We start from the raw sequence: 15,233 nt of genomic DNA, 5'->3' as shown, positions 1-15,233 counted from the left end.
ATGATATAATAATCAAATGGTGAAACATCCAAATTTGTGTTTAGCCTGAAATAGTGGCTCATGGTCTTTAAACTAAGTGATGAGAAAAGGAAATTGTGCTTTTGGTGCCTCTTTCCTGGCTTCTTTGTGGTGCAGACACCAGATGAATGACGTAAAGATTCTACTCTGCTCCTACCTGTGGACTTGGGCAATAAAAGTGCTGATAGAGGTCAACCATCAATCATTCAATCACCCGTTCACAGCTGACCAATAGGTTTTCTCTGCCCTGGGCTGTTGCTCAGAGTGAAGTGGTGTGTTGGCACATTGCACGTTTTAATCTCCTTAAGTATTTGCTCTTACAGTCACGTCAATGAGTCAGTCTGTCAAAGTGATTGATTCTGGTGTCGCAAATTTCCTGAGCGCCCACGGCTCTTTGCTGGAGCGGGAAACTGTACATAGGCTCAGAGACTGGTTGTTGATTTCAACGATTCATCGGCCACTTCATGATAGCAGATTGAAAAGAGACTGTTTGGCCTGTTGCCATTAGGGTCTCCTGCTGTAGAAATGACAAATGCTGGTGGTAACTGTATAGCCTCCCAAAGCTGATTTCAGTACCCTTACCGACTGTGGTCAGCCGAAACCCAATATGCATTTGTTAAAAGCCAAAACAGTGTTGCAGGCAATTGGAGTCTGTCCATCCATCCATCATCTTCCGCTTGTCCGGGGGTCGGGTTGCGGGGGCAGCAGCTTGAGCAGAGAAACCCAGACGTCCCAGTCCCCGGTCACTTCCTCCAGCTCTTCTGGGGGGACCCCGAGGCGTTCCCAGTCCACCCGAGAAACATAGTCTCTCTATTTTCTTAACGCTGATTTATTATCACCCACAACGTGTCATGACTGATCTTTCTTCCTTTCCTCTTGTCTGGGTTTACATTTGTTTTCAATGTTCTGTATCCAATTCCCTTAAATAAATGTTTTTTTTACTTTGGTATGTTTCTAAAACACTTATTCTTTGAGCATTTCAGTTGGTTTTGTTTCTGTCTTTGTTGCAGCTAACATTCGTCCCATTCCTTTGATTTCCCCCCATCTTTTTTTATGTCATTACCCTGAGTGTATATGCTGCTGTTTTATTTTTTAGTCGCTTGTTTGTCATCTTTGCCACACTTTTGTATCAGTTCTGATGTTGTCTTGTTTAATACTCTGTTTATTCAGCCACTTAGATTTCTCTCTGCCTTTGCCAGTTTCCACACTCACTTTGGCACAAAATTTGAGGCTCATCTTATTTTGTCTATTCTCAGTCTCCTACATCCTCCTGATTTTAATGTGAAAATTGTCCACAGACAAGTATTTCAAAGGATGTGTCAATTCCTAAAATGCACCCAAGCCATAAGTGAGGATACACCAGTGTATCCTTTGCAAAGGTTGTTAATGACACCCATGACTTCTGAATGAGTGTTCATCCTAAACTGTAAATGGAAATAAAAGCAAATATGTACTTTCTCAAAAACAGACTGAATGCTCATCTGACAGAACTAAGTTAAGGGACTGTGACACAATTGGATAATCAAGTAGAGTAATTGATGGATGGCTGACTCTGCAAGATGGGTCTATAATTTGTGTCTTAATTGGTAAACAAATTATGTGTTTTCACAGAAACTCTGAAGTTAGTTGTGTTGTTACCAACAACATTTTTCAATAGCTCTTTAAAATCTCTTCATTCATTGTTCTACGCAGTTATGTGTCAAGCTGGGTTGTTCTCATAGTCTGTTTATAAGAATAGTTGTAGTGAAGTGAAGCGATCCATTGGTTTGTTTTGGAGTTTTTTTTTCTTACTTTTCCATTTGGAGAAAGAACGTTTTTGCTGAATGTTGCAATTCACGTCCTGTAATGACTCCCCGCCATCACACAACATTAATGAGCTCAAGCATAAGAGACACCATTCTGCATGAGCTAATGTTAGAAACTTACCATTCTGCTAATATAAAAGTAAAGACTTACCCAAATAATTGCAATTGTAATGGTATATTACATTGTAACAGAGAAATATTTTTCAAAACGACCACCAGGGCACCTATTAGAAGTCCCCATAATCAAAATTTAGATCATAATAACTTGCTTAAAAAATATAAAAGATCCCGAACGTACTATATCATACAACAATCAATGCTTTTGGCAATGGAGTCAACTGCAGTCAAGGCTAATATGGAGACTGGCTCTTGTGGCTATAGGTGATGGCACACTTCACACTGAATGTGGAATATGGAAGCATCATGAAGGAATTTGCTGGTTTCAGGCTCAGCAGTTGCTGCTTGGTTGTCCCTGTGGTGTGTTGCCATGTTTTATGCATTGCCTTGAATCTATTCCACTTTGCTACATTTGAAGGGCTCTGTTTTGGTTCCGAACTCTGTAATTACCCCAGAGCTTTGCGCTCCCTTCAGTGAACATGACTATACCTTAAATCACAAAGAAGAAGCAAAGATCATGAAATAACTTTGCGTAAACTTTCACAGATTAATCATCAATGAAAGTTAAATATTTTATCTGACTAAACTACACTTAAGCCATCCAATAATGCGTTCTTCTCTGTACTGCAGCAAGTGATGGGCAGTGTGTGCTCTGTGTGTATTGCAAGACCAAAGAAAAAATAGAAACATGAAAAATATCTCAGCAGTCAATGGGTGAGAGGCAGGGTACACTTTGGACAGGCCGCCAGTCCATCACAGGGCCACACAGAGACAAACGAGACAAACAACCATGCACGCTCACACCTAAGGACAATTTTTTAGAGACACCAATTAACCTAACATGCATGTTTTTGGACAGTGGGAGGAAGCCAGAGTACCCAGAGAGAACCCATGCATACACAGGGAGAACATGCAAACTCTACACAGAAAGGCCCCAGCCAGGAGTTGAACCTGGAACCTTCTTGCTGTGAGGCGACGGTGCTAACCACCACACCACCGTGCAGCCCTGGAGGTGATTCCCTCCAACTAAATGAAGCCTTGGGTGGAATTTTCCTGGGAGCTTCAGAGTTCAGTTTGTTGTAAATGCTGCATATAGTTTATATTCTAACTTGCTACTAGATAAATATAAATATAAATATCTCCTTAAAAATCTGTCAAGTATATATCTATCTATCTATCTATCTATCTATCTATCTATCTATCTATCTATCTATCTATCTATCTATCTATCTATCTATCTATCTATCTATCTATCTATCTATCTATCTATCTATCTATCTATCTATCTATCTATCTATCTATCTATCTATCTCTCTCTTACCACAAAATACAGTCATATTGTTACATATACAATGAATCTATATTCACAGCTTTCCAATTATAACATTCCTTTTACTGCCGTTTCACTTACTACCACTACTCAAAAAACCTCAACTGTCAATACAAAGTCTAACTGCATGATTATTTTCTCTACCACTACAGCAACTGCCACATAACACCTTTTCCCCATCAAAGATCCCAAAGTCAGAGGACCCAACAACAGACGAGATACAACGTCATCTGGAGCTCTTAAGTGTAAGCCATACCATTACACCTTAGCACGGTAACACATTACACTTGCTATTACAGACACATACCATACCCTTCCAAAAATACCTAACTTTGTGTTCTTACTCCCCACATTACAAATGTGCCACAACACTCGCCCAACCGCAAGAAACGGCACAAGAATTGTCACGCCTGGCTACTCAAACCATGTGCACCACCGACGCACTCGACCAACGACAGCTACGCTCTCGTGACAGTTCCATGAAGTACATGAGGAAAACAACAGCCCACGAAAACACCAATAAACAGCCGATTTCTGACCTTAAACAACGCTCTTTTTCTGTTTCCCATTTAAGATCAGTGTTCTGGTGATCCATTTAACCTTTGACCTTTTTCATGACAACTGCTCATCTGTGTTGCAGTTCAGCTGTCACTTCTGCACTTTTAAATTTCAATTTAAAGTTCCAAATAAGCTGGCATATCATTCCATTTCACCCTTTTACTTTGATTAACAAAAATATCAAGACTTTTCACTTATTTTCATTCTCCTAGAAATCCTTTTGTTGTTTTTAACCTTTCAACTTCTTCAACTGAGACATCTGAAGTTTTTACCATTAGGTTTAAATTATTCCACCATTTTATTTTCATTGTCAAACTGATTGAACCAGGATTTCAGCAAATGACTTTCTGCTAAACTTTCACTATGTTTAGCATTACAAATGTGTACAGTCATTTGTTACTTCCTTCTCACACTGATGGACACTTGCTTCAAACTGTTTACTACCACTTAAGCCATGTCACACTGAGGAATACAGTGTCACATTATCTGCTTTCAATCAAACCATTTCTTTCTTCCTTCTCTGTGTGTTTCTCTATTTCCCATTTAAGATCAGTGTTGTGTGATACATTTAACCTTGGAACTTTTTCATGAGAACTGTTCATCTCTGTGTTGAAATGGTCTTCACCTGTCACATCTGCACTTTTAAAATTCTATTTAAGGTTCCAATTTCACTTATTTTCATTCTGCTTTAAATCCTTTTTATTTTTTTTAATCCTACAACTTTTCTTTGCTGACACTTCTGCCATTTAAACAAATCTGCCTTTTCTCTATCAGCTTCAAAATCGTTTCACTAATTTTTCAACTTCAGCATGACAACATGCTTCTGGACTCTTTTAACATTGGATTTAAGGCTCCAAATAAGCTGCCACATCCATTCCAATGAAGTCTTTTAAAATGACAGCAACATTTTAAGACTTTTCACTTATTGTTGTTCTCTTTCTGTTGTTTTTAACTCTCCCCCTTTTACTGCTGAAACTTCTTCTACATTTCTTTTCATCAATTCTTCAGTTCTTCCAATAGCTTGAAATCATTCCACTGTTTTCTTTTAACATTAAAATTCCTACAACCCTTCATAGATATAACATACATGCATATGTTACTTTTAAAACTTCCGCTTCTTCAACTAAGACTTCTCCAATTTGTTCCAATAGGTTTAAATCATTTCACTATTGTCATTTCGACTTCAAACGCCTTCAACCAAGAATTCAGCAACTGTTTGTTCTGCTAACATTTTCAATTTAGTATGGTCAGCCATCACCATTCAGCTTTTTTCACTGCTGTTTCGCAGGAACAGCTCTTTAGTTATAGGTTTAATGGCAGTGTAATAGTTCTGTGAACATATGATGAGAGTGTAGAGTTTCTTACCGTTATCGAGAAACTTTTCCAAACACTAAACAGTGTGGGCATGGCCAGGCAATTAAAAATCATGTGCTCACGTGACTGGTTTGAAAACCTTATCATCGCAATGTCATGAAACTTGGCACATACGTCCACCCTGACGACCTTGTACGTATGTAAAAGGTAAGGCTTTAATTTATATTCTAACTCATTGAGGTTGCTTATTGGTGGTTCTAGTATGTGCTCCTATGTTGGACTTTTGTATATGATGCAAATCTGTTGTAAATGTTAAAACAAAACTTAAAATGTTTGAAATGGGAACAACACAATGCCCGTTTTCCCCTGTTAGTCATGGATGTAGAGGAAAGTATAACCAAATGGGAGTAAATGTTTACAGCTAATAGCATTATGGGTGAAATACAGGCACCAACAGAAGCCTAGAGGTCAATAGCTTTTTCTTTTCTTTTTATCTTTGCAGCACCGGCACCACTTTCTCTTTCTTCTGTACTGAAAGAGACACTATACAGAACACATGCAGTACTGACGTACTGACGCAAGGTTTATTCATCTCTATAAAGTCTGGCCTCAGAGGGAGAATCTTGGCAGAACGACATATTTTCACAGTGGCTCAGGGTGTGAGATAATGCTTGAATGAGACTATTTGTTATTGTGTGAGGTACATTTAATACCCCTGTCCTCACATTTGTTTCCCCAAAGTTTTCCTTTTTCCCCTAAGTATTTTTATTCAAAGTTAAGTATTCTGTTGTTTTGATCTTGCTGCTTCTTTAACTGATATGAATACTGGGGAGTTTAAAGTCAAATGCATTATGATGACATATCTTTTAAGACCTACATGTACAAAGTGACTTGTGTCAGATAAGGAGAGGGAAAGATGGAGGGAGGAAGGGAGCTGAAGGAGGGGAGAGAAGCTGGTGGAAATTGATTAAGTGGAGCTGATATCTAAATGGATACCCTTCTCTTAAATAATTAAATATATAACTAGATCGTATCAATTTGAATTTGGAAAACAAAAAAAAGAATTATTAATTATAATATTTTTTTTCTGTAAAGATGAAGAAATCTAGCTAAACAGACCTTCTGGAAAAGCTAACCATGATTTTGGCAAATAAACCCTAATCGACCCTGAAGGATTAAGCTGGGGTCCCTGGCAAGTTCCCACTGTCATGGGCTGTTTAGGCCAACAATAAAGACAGGACTGAAATGCAGAACCAAGACAGGTGGCATTAAAAGTCTTATAGCTTTTACTTTTCAAAAGGGAATAACTGAGAAGAGAGATGGCACAAGGGAAGCTCAAGGAAGCAGGTCTGGCCACAGGGGTTAGTCCAAGGGATTCTGATGAGAAGGTTCCTCAGTGAATTTCCAATTGCAGAAAGTGAATAATCTGTTGCTTACTTGGAGCACTGGAGGAAACTCTCAGAGGCGACGGCCACTGGTTAGCTTTTTCGTAGGAATGGATGATGTTGGAGGGTGAGCAGGCAGGTCAGTAGGCAAGGTAAATGTTCCAAAGGTTTCCAGGAGAAGGGGACCAGCTTGATGGAGACGGATATGTAACCCTGGTATTTTTCCACTCTTCAGCCAAGGAGAATTACACTGGAAGCAAGGACTCAAAAGCTATTATACAAGTTTGCAGGAGAGGCATAGGTGAGCTTGATTACCTGGCTGAAGAGAGGGATCTCCAGACTCCACAATAATGACACCCACTTTGTTGTGGTCCAATCCATCTCGGGTGGCAGACAAACATGAAACATTAGGATTTCCCCCTAAAAGTAAGTGCATTGGAGAATGTTCTAAATAATTGAAGGTATTTTAAAATTGGGCTTGAAAATTAAATCCTTCATTTGCACATGGATGGAGATCTGCAATTTAAAGCAAAACATATTCTAAGTGACCAATCCTTTGTAATATTAGGGCCGGACATTTATTGATATTGATATTTTGAGATATTGAAATAATAATTGATGCTTTTAATTTTCGAGTGGTGAATTTCCATTCATCAACTTTTTACTTTTAACTTTCAGAACCCACAAAAAGTCTTGAGTGGCCTATCCAGATGTAATCAACCCCCAACATGTTAAATTAAAAAAATGTTTTCTTAAGTTCTCAACCAACAGGAATCACTGATCTGAATAAATGGAAAGCACCAAGCAGGTGTGTAACACCATGGAGTGTTTTCCAACACGTGACGTGCCAGTGCAGTGCATCCTCGAGCCTCTGCGCGTTCCCGTCATTCTTCGTGTCCTTCTTTGAGAGAACAAGAATGACGTGAACGTGCACGCAAACACCCCCCCCCCCCCCCCGTCTTACTCTCAACTTCTCCTCTTCTCAGCATCAGCAGCAAGGACAACAACAATTCGCATCCCAGCGTTTGTTGTCTCACAATCACAAAAGAATTCGATCGTGGGAATAGTTTTCGGATCAAACAGACTTTATGTAGCAATCAGGCGCTTCCGTCCTATAAACAGGCAACACACCATCGTTATTCGTCAACTTTTTTTTTCGTCTTATTGGCAGTTGGTTTGACTTAATATCAGATTTCTATCTTTTATGATGAATTTAATCATCTTGTGGACGATGCTGAGCTCATGATAGTTTATGTGGAAATACAAATGCTGTGTTACAGGATGCAACAATTTAGATGAATGCTTCCCTTAGAAATACTCAGAACATCCTAAGAATACTACTTTAATTTTCTTCTTGCTTGTGCCCCTTTTTCTTATGATGCTGGTACACTGATTCTTTTCAGATTGATATCCGTATCGTTCCTTGTATTCTAATCTTGCGTTATAATTTTACCATACGGAACTCATCCAACTTTGATCTCATCTAATGTAACCTGGCTTTCCCCTCGCCCCTCGCCGTTACCGTGGCCGTGCTGCGCGCTCCCGCCATCACGTCAGGAGGAGGCAGCCTACTGGTGCTGAAGCTGAGGAGGATGAGGATGATGATGGCGGTGATGGAGGAGTAGCACTGAGTTTGCCCTCTCAGTTTTCTCTCCCCCTTTCTTCCATTCATTCTTTCTGATTGTCTAAAACAAAACGACGGCATAGACACATAAAAACGACGCCACCGATTTGACCTAATACCTTTCTCCACCTCCCTCCCGTCTCCTGAGCTGAGACCGAGATGGGGAACGAAGCGAGCATGGAGGGCGGCGGGGAGCCGGGAGCTGCCGGGATGATGGGATCGGTGATGCCCGGTGGACCCGGAACAGGACCGGGGGTAGGACAGCACATGAAGCCGGTCAACGGTGCCGCTGCCGGTGGAGGAATGGGAGTCGGAGGCCCTGGAATGGGAATGGCGAGGTAGGAGCGGTAGTATTGGAAAGGTTTTGGATAGAAGGGGCTGAGTGAAGTGCTCTGGATGGCACTACGTGCAATGTGTGTTTTAACGCGGAAATGGCTGGTAGAAAACAGCTGTCAGTTGACGGAAATTTGACATAGAGGCGATCAGTTTTATGTTACAAAGAAGTTCCCCTTCAGACTGTGAAAGATTTTCAACAGAAGCGTTAGTGTGGACGCTCAAATTAAAAGCCACATCGCTGTCCGTGGTGCTGAAGCGCTGCGAACTGCACCGCGAAGCCAGAACGGTTGATCTTAACATGCCTGGTTTCCCAAAATAGGTTTGACATTGCATGTACAACCATCATGCCCCTGTGCTATGTGTTACACTTATCAGCAGAGAACCTGTACGGCTGCTGTTTTGGTCTCGGATTGAAATGATTTGATTCCGCGGTGTCATGTGCTGCCGTTATAGTATTTCCTCCTTCTTTGGCACGGGTTGTGCTTTGGCGTAGTGTGTTGCACTGTTCACGTCTTTCAAAGCCGTGTATCTCATTTTTTCCCTCCGCATGGGCGAGGGGAGGATGCTGATTGTGTGTGTTTGTGCATGTGCGTGCTCGTACGTTAAGGGGCATGTCTTGCAATGTAGGCGTGCGTTTGATGATGCGTAGCATTGGTACTATAAGAAATGCTATAGTTTCCCGTTACTGACGTTGGAACATCTGATCTCAAAGACAGATATTGTGTACCACCATATCATTCAAAACCAAACCCAACCAGGCTTAATATCTCGGTCTTAATAAATGAAGACTATTTTGGGTGGGACATCTGTGCTTTTGTGCTCCTTTTTTCATGGCTTCTTCTCAGTATGCTTTAAATACACAACACATTTATGATTCATTCGATACAGCCAGGATGTTAAATGACTTCAGCAAACTGTATGCTGATATCTGACATATCCCAATAACAATAAGCTTACCCAACATCTGCTGGATTCAGTGAAAAAGCTATAAAATAGCCATTGCATGCCATTGCATCAGTGGTACAAACAGCATGACATATGACACCTCATAACTCTGTTACATGCACATATGATAAGATCTTACCTTAAGATATATGCATAAAAAAAATGTGCTCCTTTATCGTCTGTGGTATGTGCCACTGTGTTAACATTGTGCTACATAATGTAATAGTATCCCTTAATATGCTTGATTCAAGAACATGAATGCAGATGCTACACATTCTTGTAAACATTATCATTCAGGAACACCATCTTTACTTTATCACTTCTTTCATACAATCATTCTGCTGACAAGTTTCTGCATGGAAATCCAATGAAGTTGACATTCCGTGAAAATAATGCAGGGGCTACAACTGGCCTACATGCACTAATATCAGTGTGTGCAGATTCTATTAAGGACACGTCCTGGGTTTGATTCATGCTACTATAGGAGAGCAGAGCATAGAAGCGCAGGCATATCCATCATTATATAACACAGGGACTCGGAGAGCAGATGACAGCTTCAGCTCACTGCCGATAAACGACAACAGAGCTGAACATGCTTTGATGCATTATTGGTGCATTATTCTAGTTTAAAGGATTCAGTGTGATGCAGCCCTTCTCTTTGTTGCTTTTATGTGATTCTGCTTATTTCTGCGCTCCTGGTATTTCAGACCTCACGCCCACATTTAAAATTTATTTGGAATAAAAGGCAATGGTTCTTGTGGCGTGCTGCACCTTTCATTAACTACATATAACGGCGTAATATGAGGCCATGTGAACAGATTGAATCACGTGCAGAGCGTGTTTGCTCACCCCCCCGCCACTCTCACACACTCCCTCCCTCTTCTGCGCTGCTCTGCCTCACGCCTGCTTCGATCAGTCCCTCTCGCTTCCATTCTCCTCTGCACACTTGCATGTATTGCTTCTCCCCTTTCCCTGAATCTTTTTGTCTGGTGTGTTCTATTTGCACGCTTGTAGTCTTTGAATAGCACTGAGGATGCTATCCTTTCTTACCCTCGTTCCTTCACTCCTCCTTTCTCTTTTCATCTGCTTTTGAGTATCTATTTCTTTTTCACTGTCTTGCAATTTCCTGTGCTTTTATATTTCTGCTTTCTTTTTTCACTAGATATTTAATAAACTCTGCAGGTATTATTACATGCCCATTATACAGTGATAATGTAAAGCAGAACACCAATGGGAGATGGTAGAATTATAAAATATATTTCTGTTTATGAATCTCTTGAAAAAAATCAAAACCAGCATAATGCTTGTTCATTTCTGTCACTTGTGTGCATCATAGATCTTAACAAAAGTTGCTCAAATTAAAGCTAAAAGTGCATTTTGTGGTTATTATTATTTTAAGGCAAAATTTAAAGCAGAAAGGTAAAATGATTATTCATTCAAAATGAATTACATGTGTCCATGTAATGAATTAATCTATTTCAGGCTTTAGGTACTAAGACCATGCTTATTAGTTGGAGGGGTGGGGGGGGACTAGGACTGGCTGAAATATGAGATACTGTTGAATTTTGTAGGGAGGAAGGTCTCAAAACAGATTTGTCAGGCACACTGTTGTCTTCCAAATATGATACATAAGTTAACTGACTGGCATTTATGGTAACTATACTTGTTTTTCAAAGTAGCACAAACAAAAGACTTGGAAAACGTTTAATGCTTGAGAATATTTCTGAAGTAAACATGTGAAGGTACACATGAGGATGGCATAGACAAATAGTTAAAAATAAATAAATAAATACACTTAAGGATACTGTTTCTCTATGTAATATGTCATAAAATGATTTAATAATCTATACTACATAACATTAATACAAGATTTATAAAGTCCAGATAAATATCTACCAGGGACAAAGCTTAAGAACAACTTTAGTGACTGTTACTTTCAGGCCCTCAGACCTCAGATGGCACTGCTTTAAAAACAGACCATTTCTGTGGCGGAAATCAGATCATGGGTGCAGAAATGCAGGTTTAAACTTTAAATAGGGTGCATTGGTTCAGATGGCTTGGATAACTTCCACATCTATGAAGGCACCATTAATGATAAACAACATTTACAGGCTTTAGGGCAACATCTGCTGCCATAAAGAGCATATCAGATCATGTCTGTCATATTTCAGCGAAAATGCCAAACGACATTCTACTCGTATCAGAAGGGTAAAAATGAATGAATAATGCATTGATAATATATGGATAAATAAATGGTCGAACTTGGCCTGTCTCCAGGTCACTGAAAACATTTATCAAATGTAGTACAGTGGACTTGGTGTTCTCTGTTCTCAATAGTGACACGGTGTTAAAAGAATATGTGATACAATACAATTAATACAGAGTTAAAATGTTTAAAACACTGAAATTAAAAAAGGGTGGGGAAACAAAAGGACAGAAGATTTGTGGTGAGAAAGTGGGACAGAGTTAGAAAATGGAGATGGAGAGTTCAGCTTTCCAGATGGAGAAAGGAAAAGGAGTTAGTGAGCATAGCAAAGACATGGAGGGAGAGAGAGAGGGCCTGAGCTCTGCAGCTCATACTGAGCAGACTGTTCCTTTGCTCTGAAAGCACACGCTCATGTTACATCTGACTCAACTCACATGCACGCTATCGTGCATTTTTAACATATACAGTACTGGCTGGATTGTGTATTGCATTTGTGAGTGAGTGTGCGTGTGCATGAATGTGTGTGTGTTGATCATGACTACGTCAGTGTTTTGTGCATATGATCAGTAACTTAGTGACTCACTTATCAAGTCCCGTATGAGTAAGACGAGTGTAAGAAAATGACGTGTGAATACTGACGAGGAGGTGGTCGGTTTTATATTGTTTCTTTCTTCATTGCATTCTTTTTACTTTTTGCGACATGCTGCAAACTTAAGTGTGTGTATGTGTGTGTAGATGAGAGTTTTTGCCTATTAAAGACGACCTTTTTTCACATCTTGCTGAAAAGCAACAGCCATATCAGCCTATCAGTAAATGTGTTATGAGCCACTTTGCTGACAGTGTTGCTCAGGGTGATGTGTTTTTTTTTTCTTCACACATCAGCAGAGGAACAAACGCTGATACAATAAAATTTTAGATCTGCGAGGTCAGCTGATTACTGGCTCCCCTCTAGCCTTTTGGTAGTGTGGTTGAAAAAGGATTTTTGTGTCATGCTAATTTGATGTCAATTAGAATTTCTCCCAAATTCTCAGGCAGTAGTAGCTATTGTAGATGTTTTTTGATGATATACATTTCTTGTCTTCTCAGCTCACAAATGGCATGAAAGGTCTTGCTGCAATAGGATAGGCTGCAAAAACACCAACAATTAAAACACCACTTTGGAACTGTTATCATTTCTAAAGGTATTAACAGGCCATTTGACAAACAGTAACAGCATGTGTCAAGCCTGATATTTGCTAATTCTAATGGTTTTTTAGCTGCTACATGTAAGTATTTTGCTGCATTTATTGGCCAGGTGTTTGGTTCGCAAGGGCCTGAAAACAGCTACCATCTGCTGCTACTGAAAAACAAGGTTGACATCCTGAAAGTAACTCATACAGTACATTAAAAGTGTGATTGTACCAAAGATAGATAGATACTTTATTGATCCTGAAGGAAATTCAAGCATCCAGTAACAAAACATAATAAAGCAATAAAAATGTTTGTACAATTATAAACAATTAAAAAATATAAAGTGACCGTACAGAGAGTAAGGAAATACAGAAGTGCCATCACTTAGAGCTGTTGTACAGCCTGATGGCCAGAGGGAAAAAGAGTTTTTGAGTCGGTGGAGCAGGATTGAGACAGCAATTGGCTAATTAAGCTAAAAGCTCTCCAGACCTGCAGAATTACATAGATGGTGGTTTAATTTCTACAAATGAAACTTTAGGGTTTGATTCATGGTTAATATGTGACTTGGAGAATTCTCAACAAACAGGCCCATGTGACACAGAATGAATCGCAAAGAACACAAAACTCATTGAAACTGGTCTTATGGCGTTATCACAACATGAAAACAGCACCGAGAGCTACATGTTGTACCCCCAAAAAAACTTCTAGTTCTCACTTAAAACTCAAAAGATGCTGTTTAAAGAAAGAAAACTGCTTTAAAAAAAAAATGTTTGCACATCACAACAAAGAACTCATCTCCTTTTGTTTTGGTTAAATAGTTGTAAGAAACAAAAGGGTAATATTGGTAATATAACGATACATTTTCGAGAGCATTACATCAAAAATACTGAACAAGATAAAAAGAAAAGTGTAAAAGGACTAATTTCAAGGCAAAAACTATAATAGCACATAAAAGTCAGCATACTGAAGCATGGGCTCACCTTAGTCTACATCCAAATAACCTGCAAAATTTGCACTGAATGAATCGGAAAAGTATAAATGCAAAAGCAAGAGCATGTTTCTGTGCAGGTGTTACAAACTGCATGTCTGAGAGAGTGGTTGAGCAACAAGCAGGGGCTCTCTATATTTACACGCCCTATCATTAGGAGGCCATGCAGCCTCCAAATACTAAATGTGTTTGGGTGGCTGCACCTGGAGATAAGATGGCAATAAGCACAATATCATAGCCCAAGATGGTATTAGTTTTCAGCAAATAGATGCTGTCGCTGGAGCTCATGAGTGAAACCCAGAAACAGATTGAACAGATATGATACGGCTTTCTGAGCCGAATGAGAGGTGAAATCTGTGGAATCGCAGGGAAGACACTGGCGGATAATAGATTATCTGTTGGGGTTTTCAACCAAAAGACTGAAAACAGAAGAAAGTCACAAAAAAAAAAGAAAAAAAGATGTGTCCTGTTATGTAATAGGCTTTTTCCACCGTGGGAAGTTCCTCACCTGTGACCGAACTCGCCGCTGTTGTCCCAATAGACAAACCGTGATTTTAACCCATAGTGTAAAAGTGCAGTTAAAGCACAAAAGAATACACGCTTTAACTTTTTCTTTAAAGCACCCTTTCAGAAGCTAAAAACAGTGAACGCCCTCCACCCCACAATGTTTTATCAATCACTATTTAAAAGGAATTGAGTAAAAGTCAGAAAGGGGATATTAATTAATCCACAAAAGTCTTTTAACTGTAAAATCTCCCTAGAACCAATGTTTGGAGCATCAAAACAATGTAAAGTCTCTGGGCTGAGTGATGACAGGTGCGTTGGGCAAGTGTGAAAAGGTCTGATGCATGTGTGCAGAGGACCTTGTAATATGGAAATAAACTTAAAAGGCAGAAAACTAGCTCATGAGCAGTTTTCATATTTGAATCCAGATGAATCCACCTTGGTTCTACCTGACGTGAGACGCTGCCAGAAGTGTCATGCAGATGCCAGAGAAAACGGTTTCACCACTGCAGGTATGATAGTTGTGGCCTGCTGGATATGATGTTTTTTAAACGCATAGAAGTTCACTGCTGATCCCAGAACAGAGGCACCAGAAAAGAAAAAAATCATCACTGTCTGTATTCTCAATACAATAAAGCAACCTGGAAATTGCTCTGTAAAACTGCAGTGTTGTAGCTGCACTCATAAAAATAAAAAATAACTAAAGAACACAAAAAGATCTGGGTACATACAGTGTGCACAAAACTGTCATACTAAGCAGTGTGCTATGTCTACAACCTCAGTGTTACATTTCCAGTCCAGGCTGTTGCTGAGCTGATCAGAACTGTATAACATTTAAGCAAGCGTCTGGCCTGTCATGGTGAATATAACTAAATAATAACTAAAAGCTTGACAGCTACACTGCTTTCTTTTCTCTCTTTTTTTTTTTTTTTT

General features: G+C 39.5%; 1 protein-coding gene across 2 annotated transcripts in view; it reads left to right on the top strand.

Annotated features, from left to right (window-relative positions):
• Positions 1-8,113: 8,113 nt before the first annotated feature.
• Positions 8,114-15,233, top strand: part of bsna (bassoon presynaptic cytomatrix protein a) — a 143,425-nt gene continuing 136,305 nt past the window's right edge. For both annotated transcript variants that reach the window (XM_075476314.1, XM_075476315.1), the window contains exon 1: positions 8,114-8,489. In XM_075476314.1, the coding sequence (XP_075332429.1) occupies positions 8,311-8,489 (179 nt within the window). In that variant the 5' untranslated portion in view covers positions 8,114-8,310. The remainder of the gene's footprint in view (positions 8,490-15,233) is intronic.

The sequence above is a fragment of the Odontesthes bonariensis genome, chromosome 10 (assembly GCF_027942865.1).
Source record: "Odontesthes bonariensis isolate fOdoBon6 chromosome 10, fOdoBon6.hap1, whole genome shotgun sequence".
In the NCBI taxonomy this organism is placed as follows: domain Eukaryota; kingdom Metazoa; phylum Chordata; class Actinopteri; order Atheriniformes; family Atherinopsidae; genus Odontesthes; species Odontesthes bonariensis.
The sequence above is the reverse complement of the archived record's forward strand: the minus strand, read 5'-3'. Positions and strand labels throughout refer to the sequence as shown.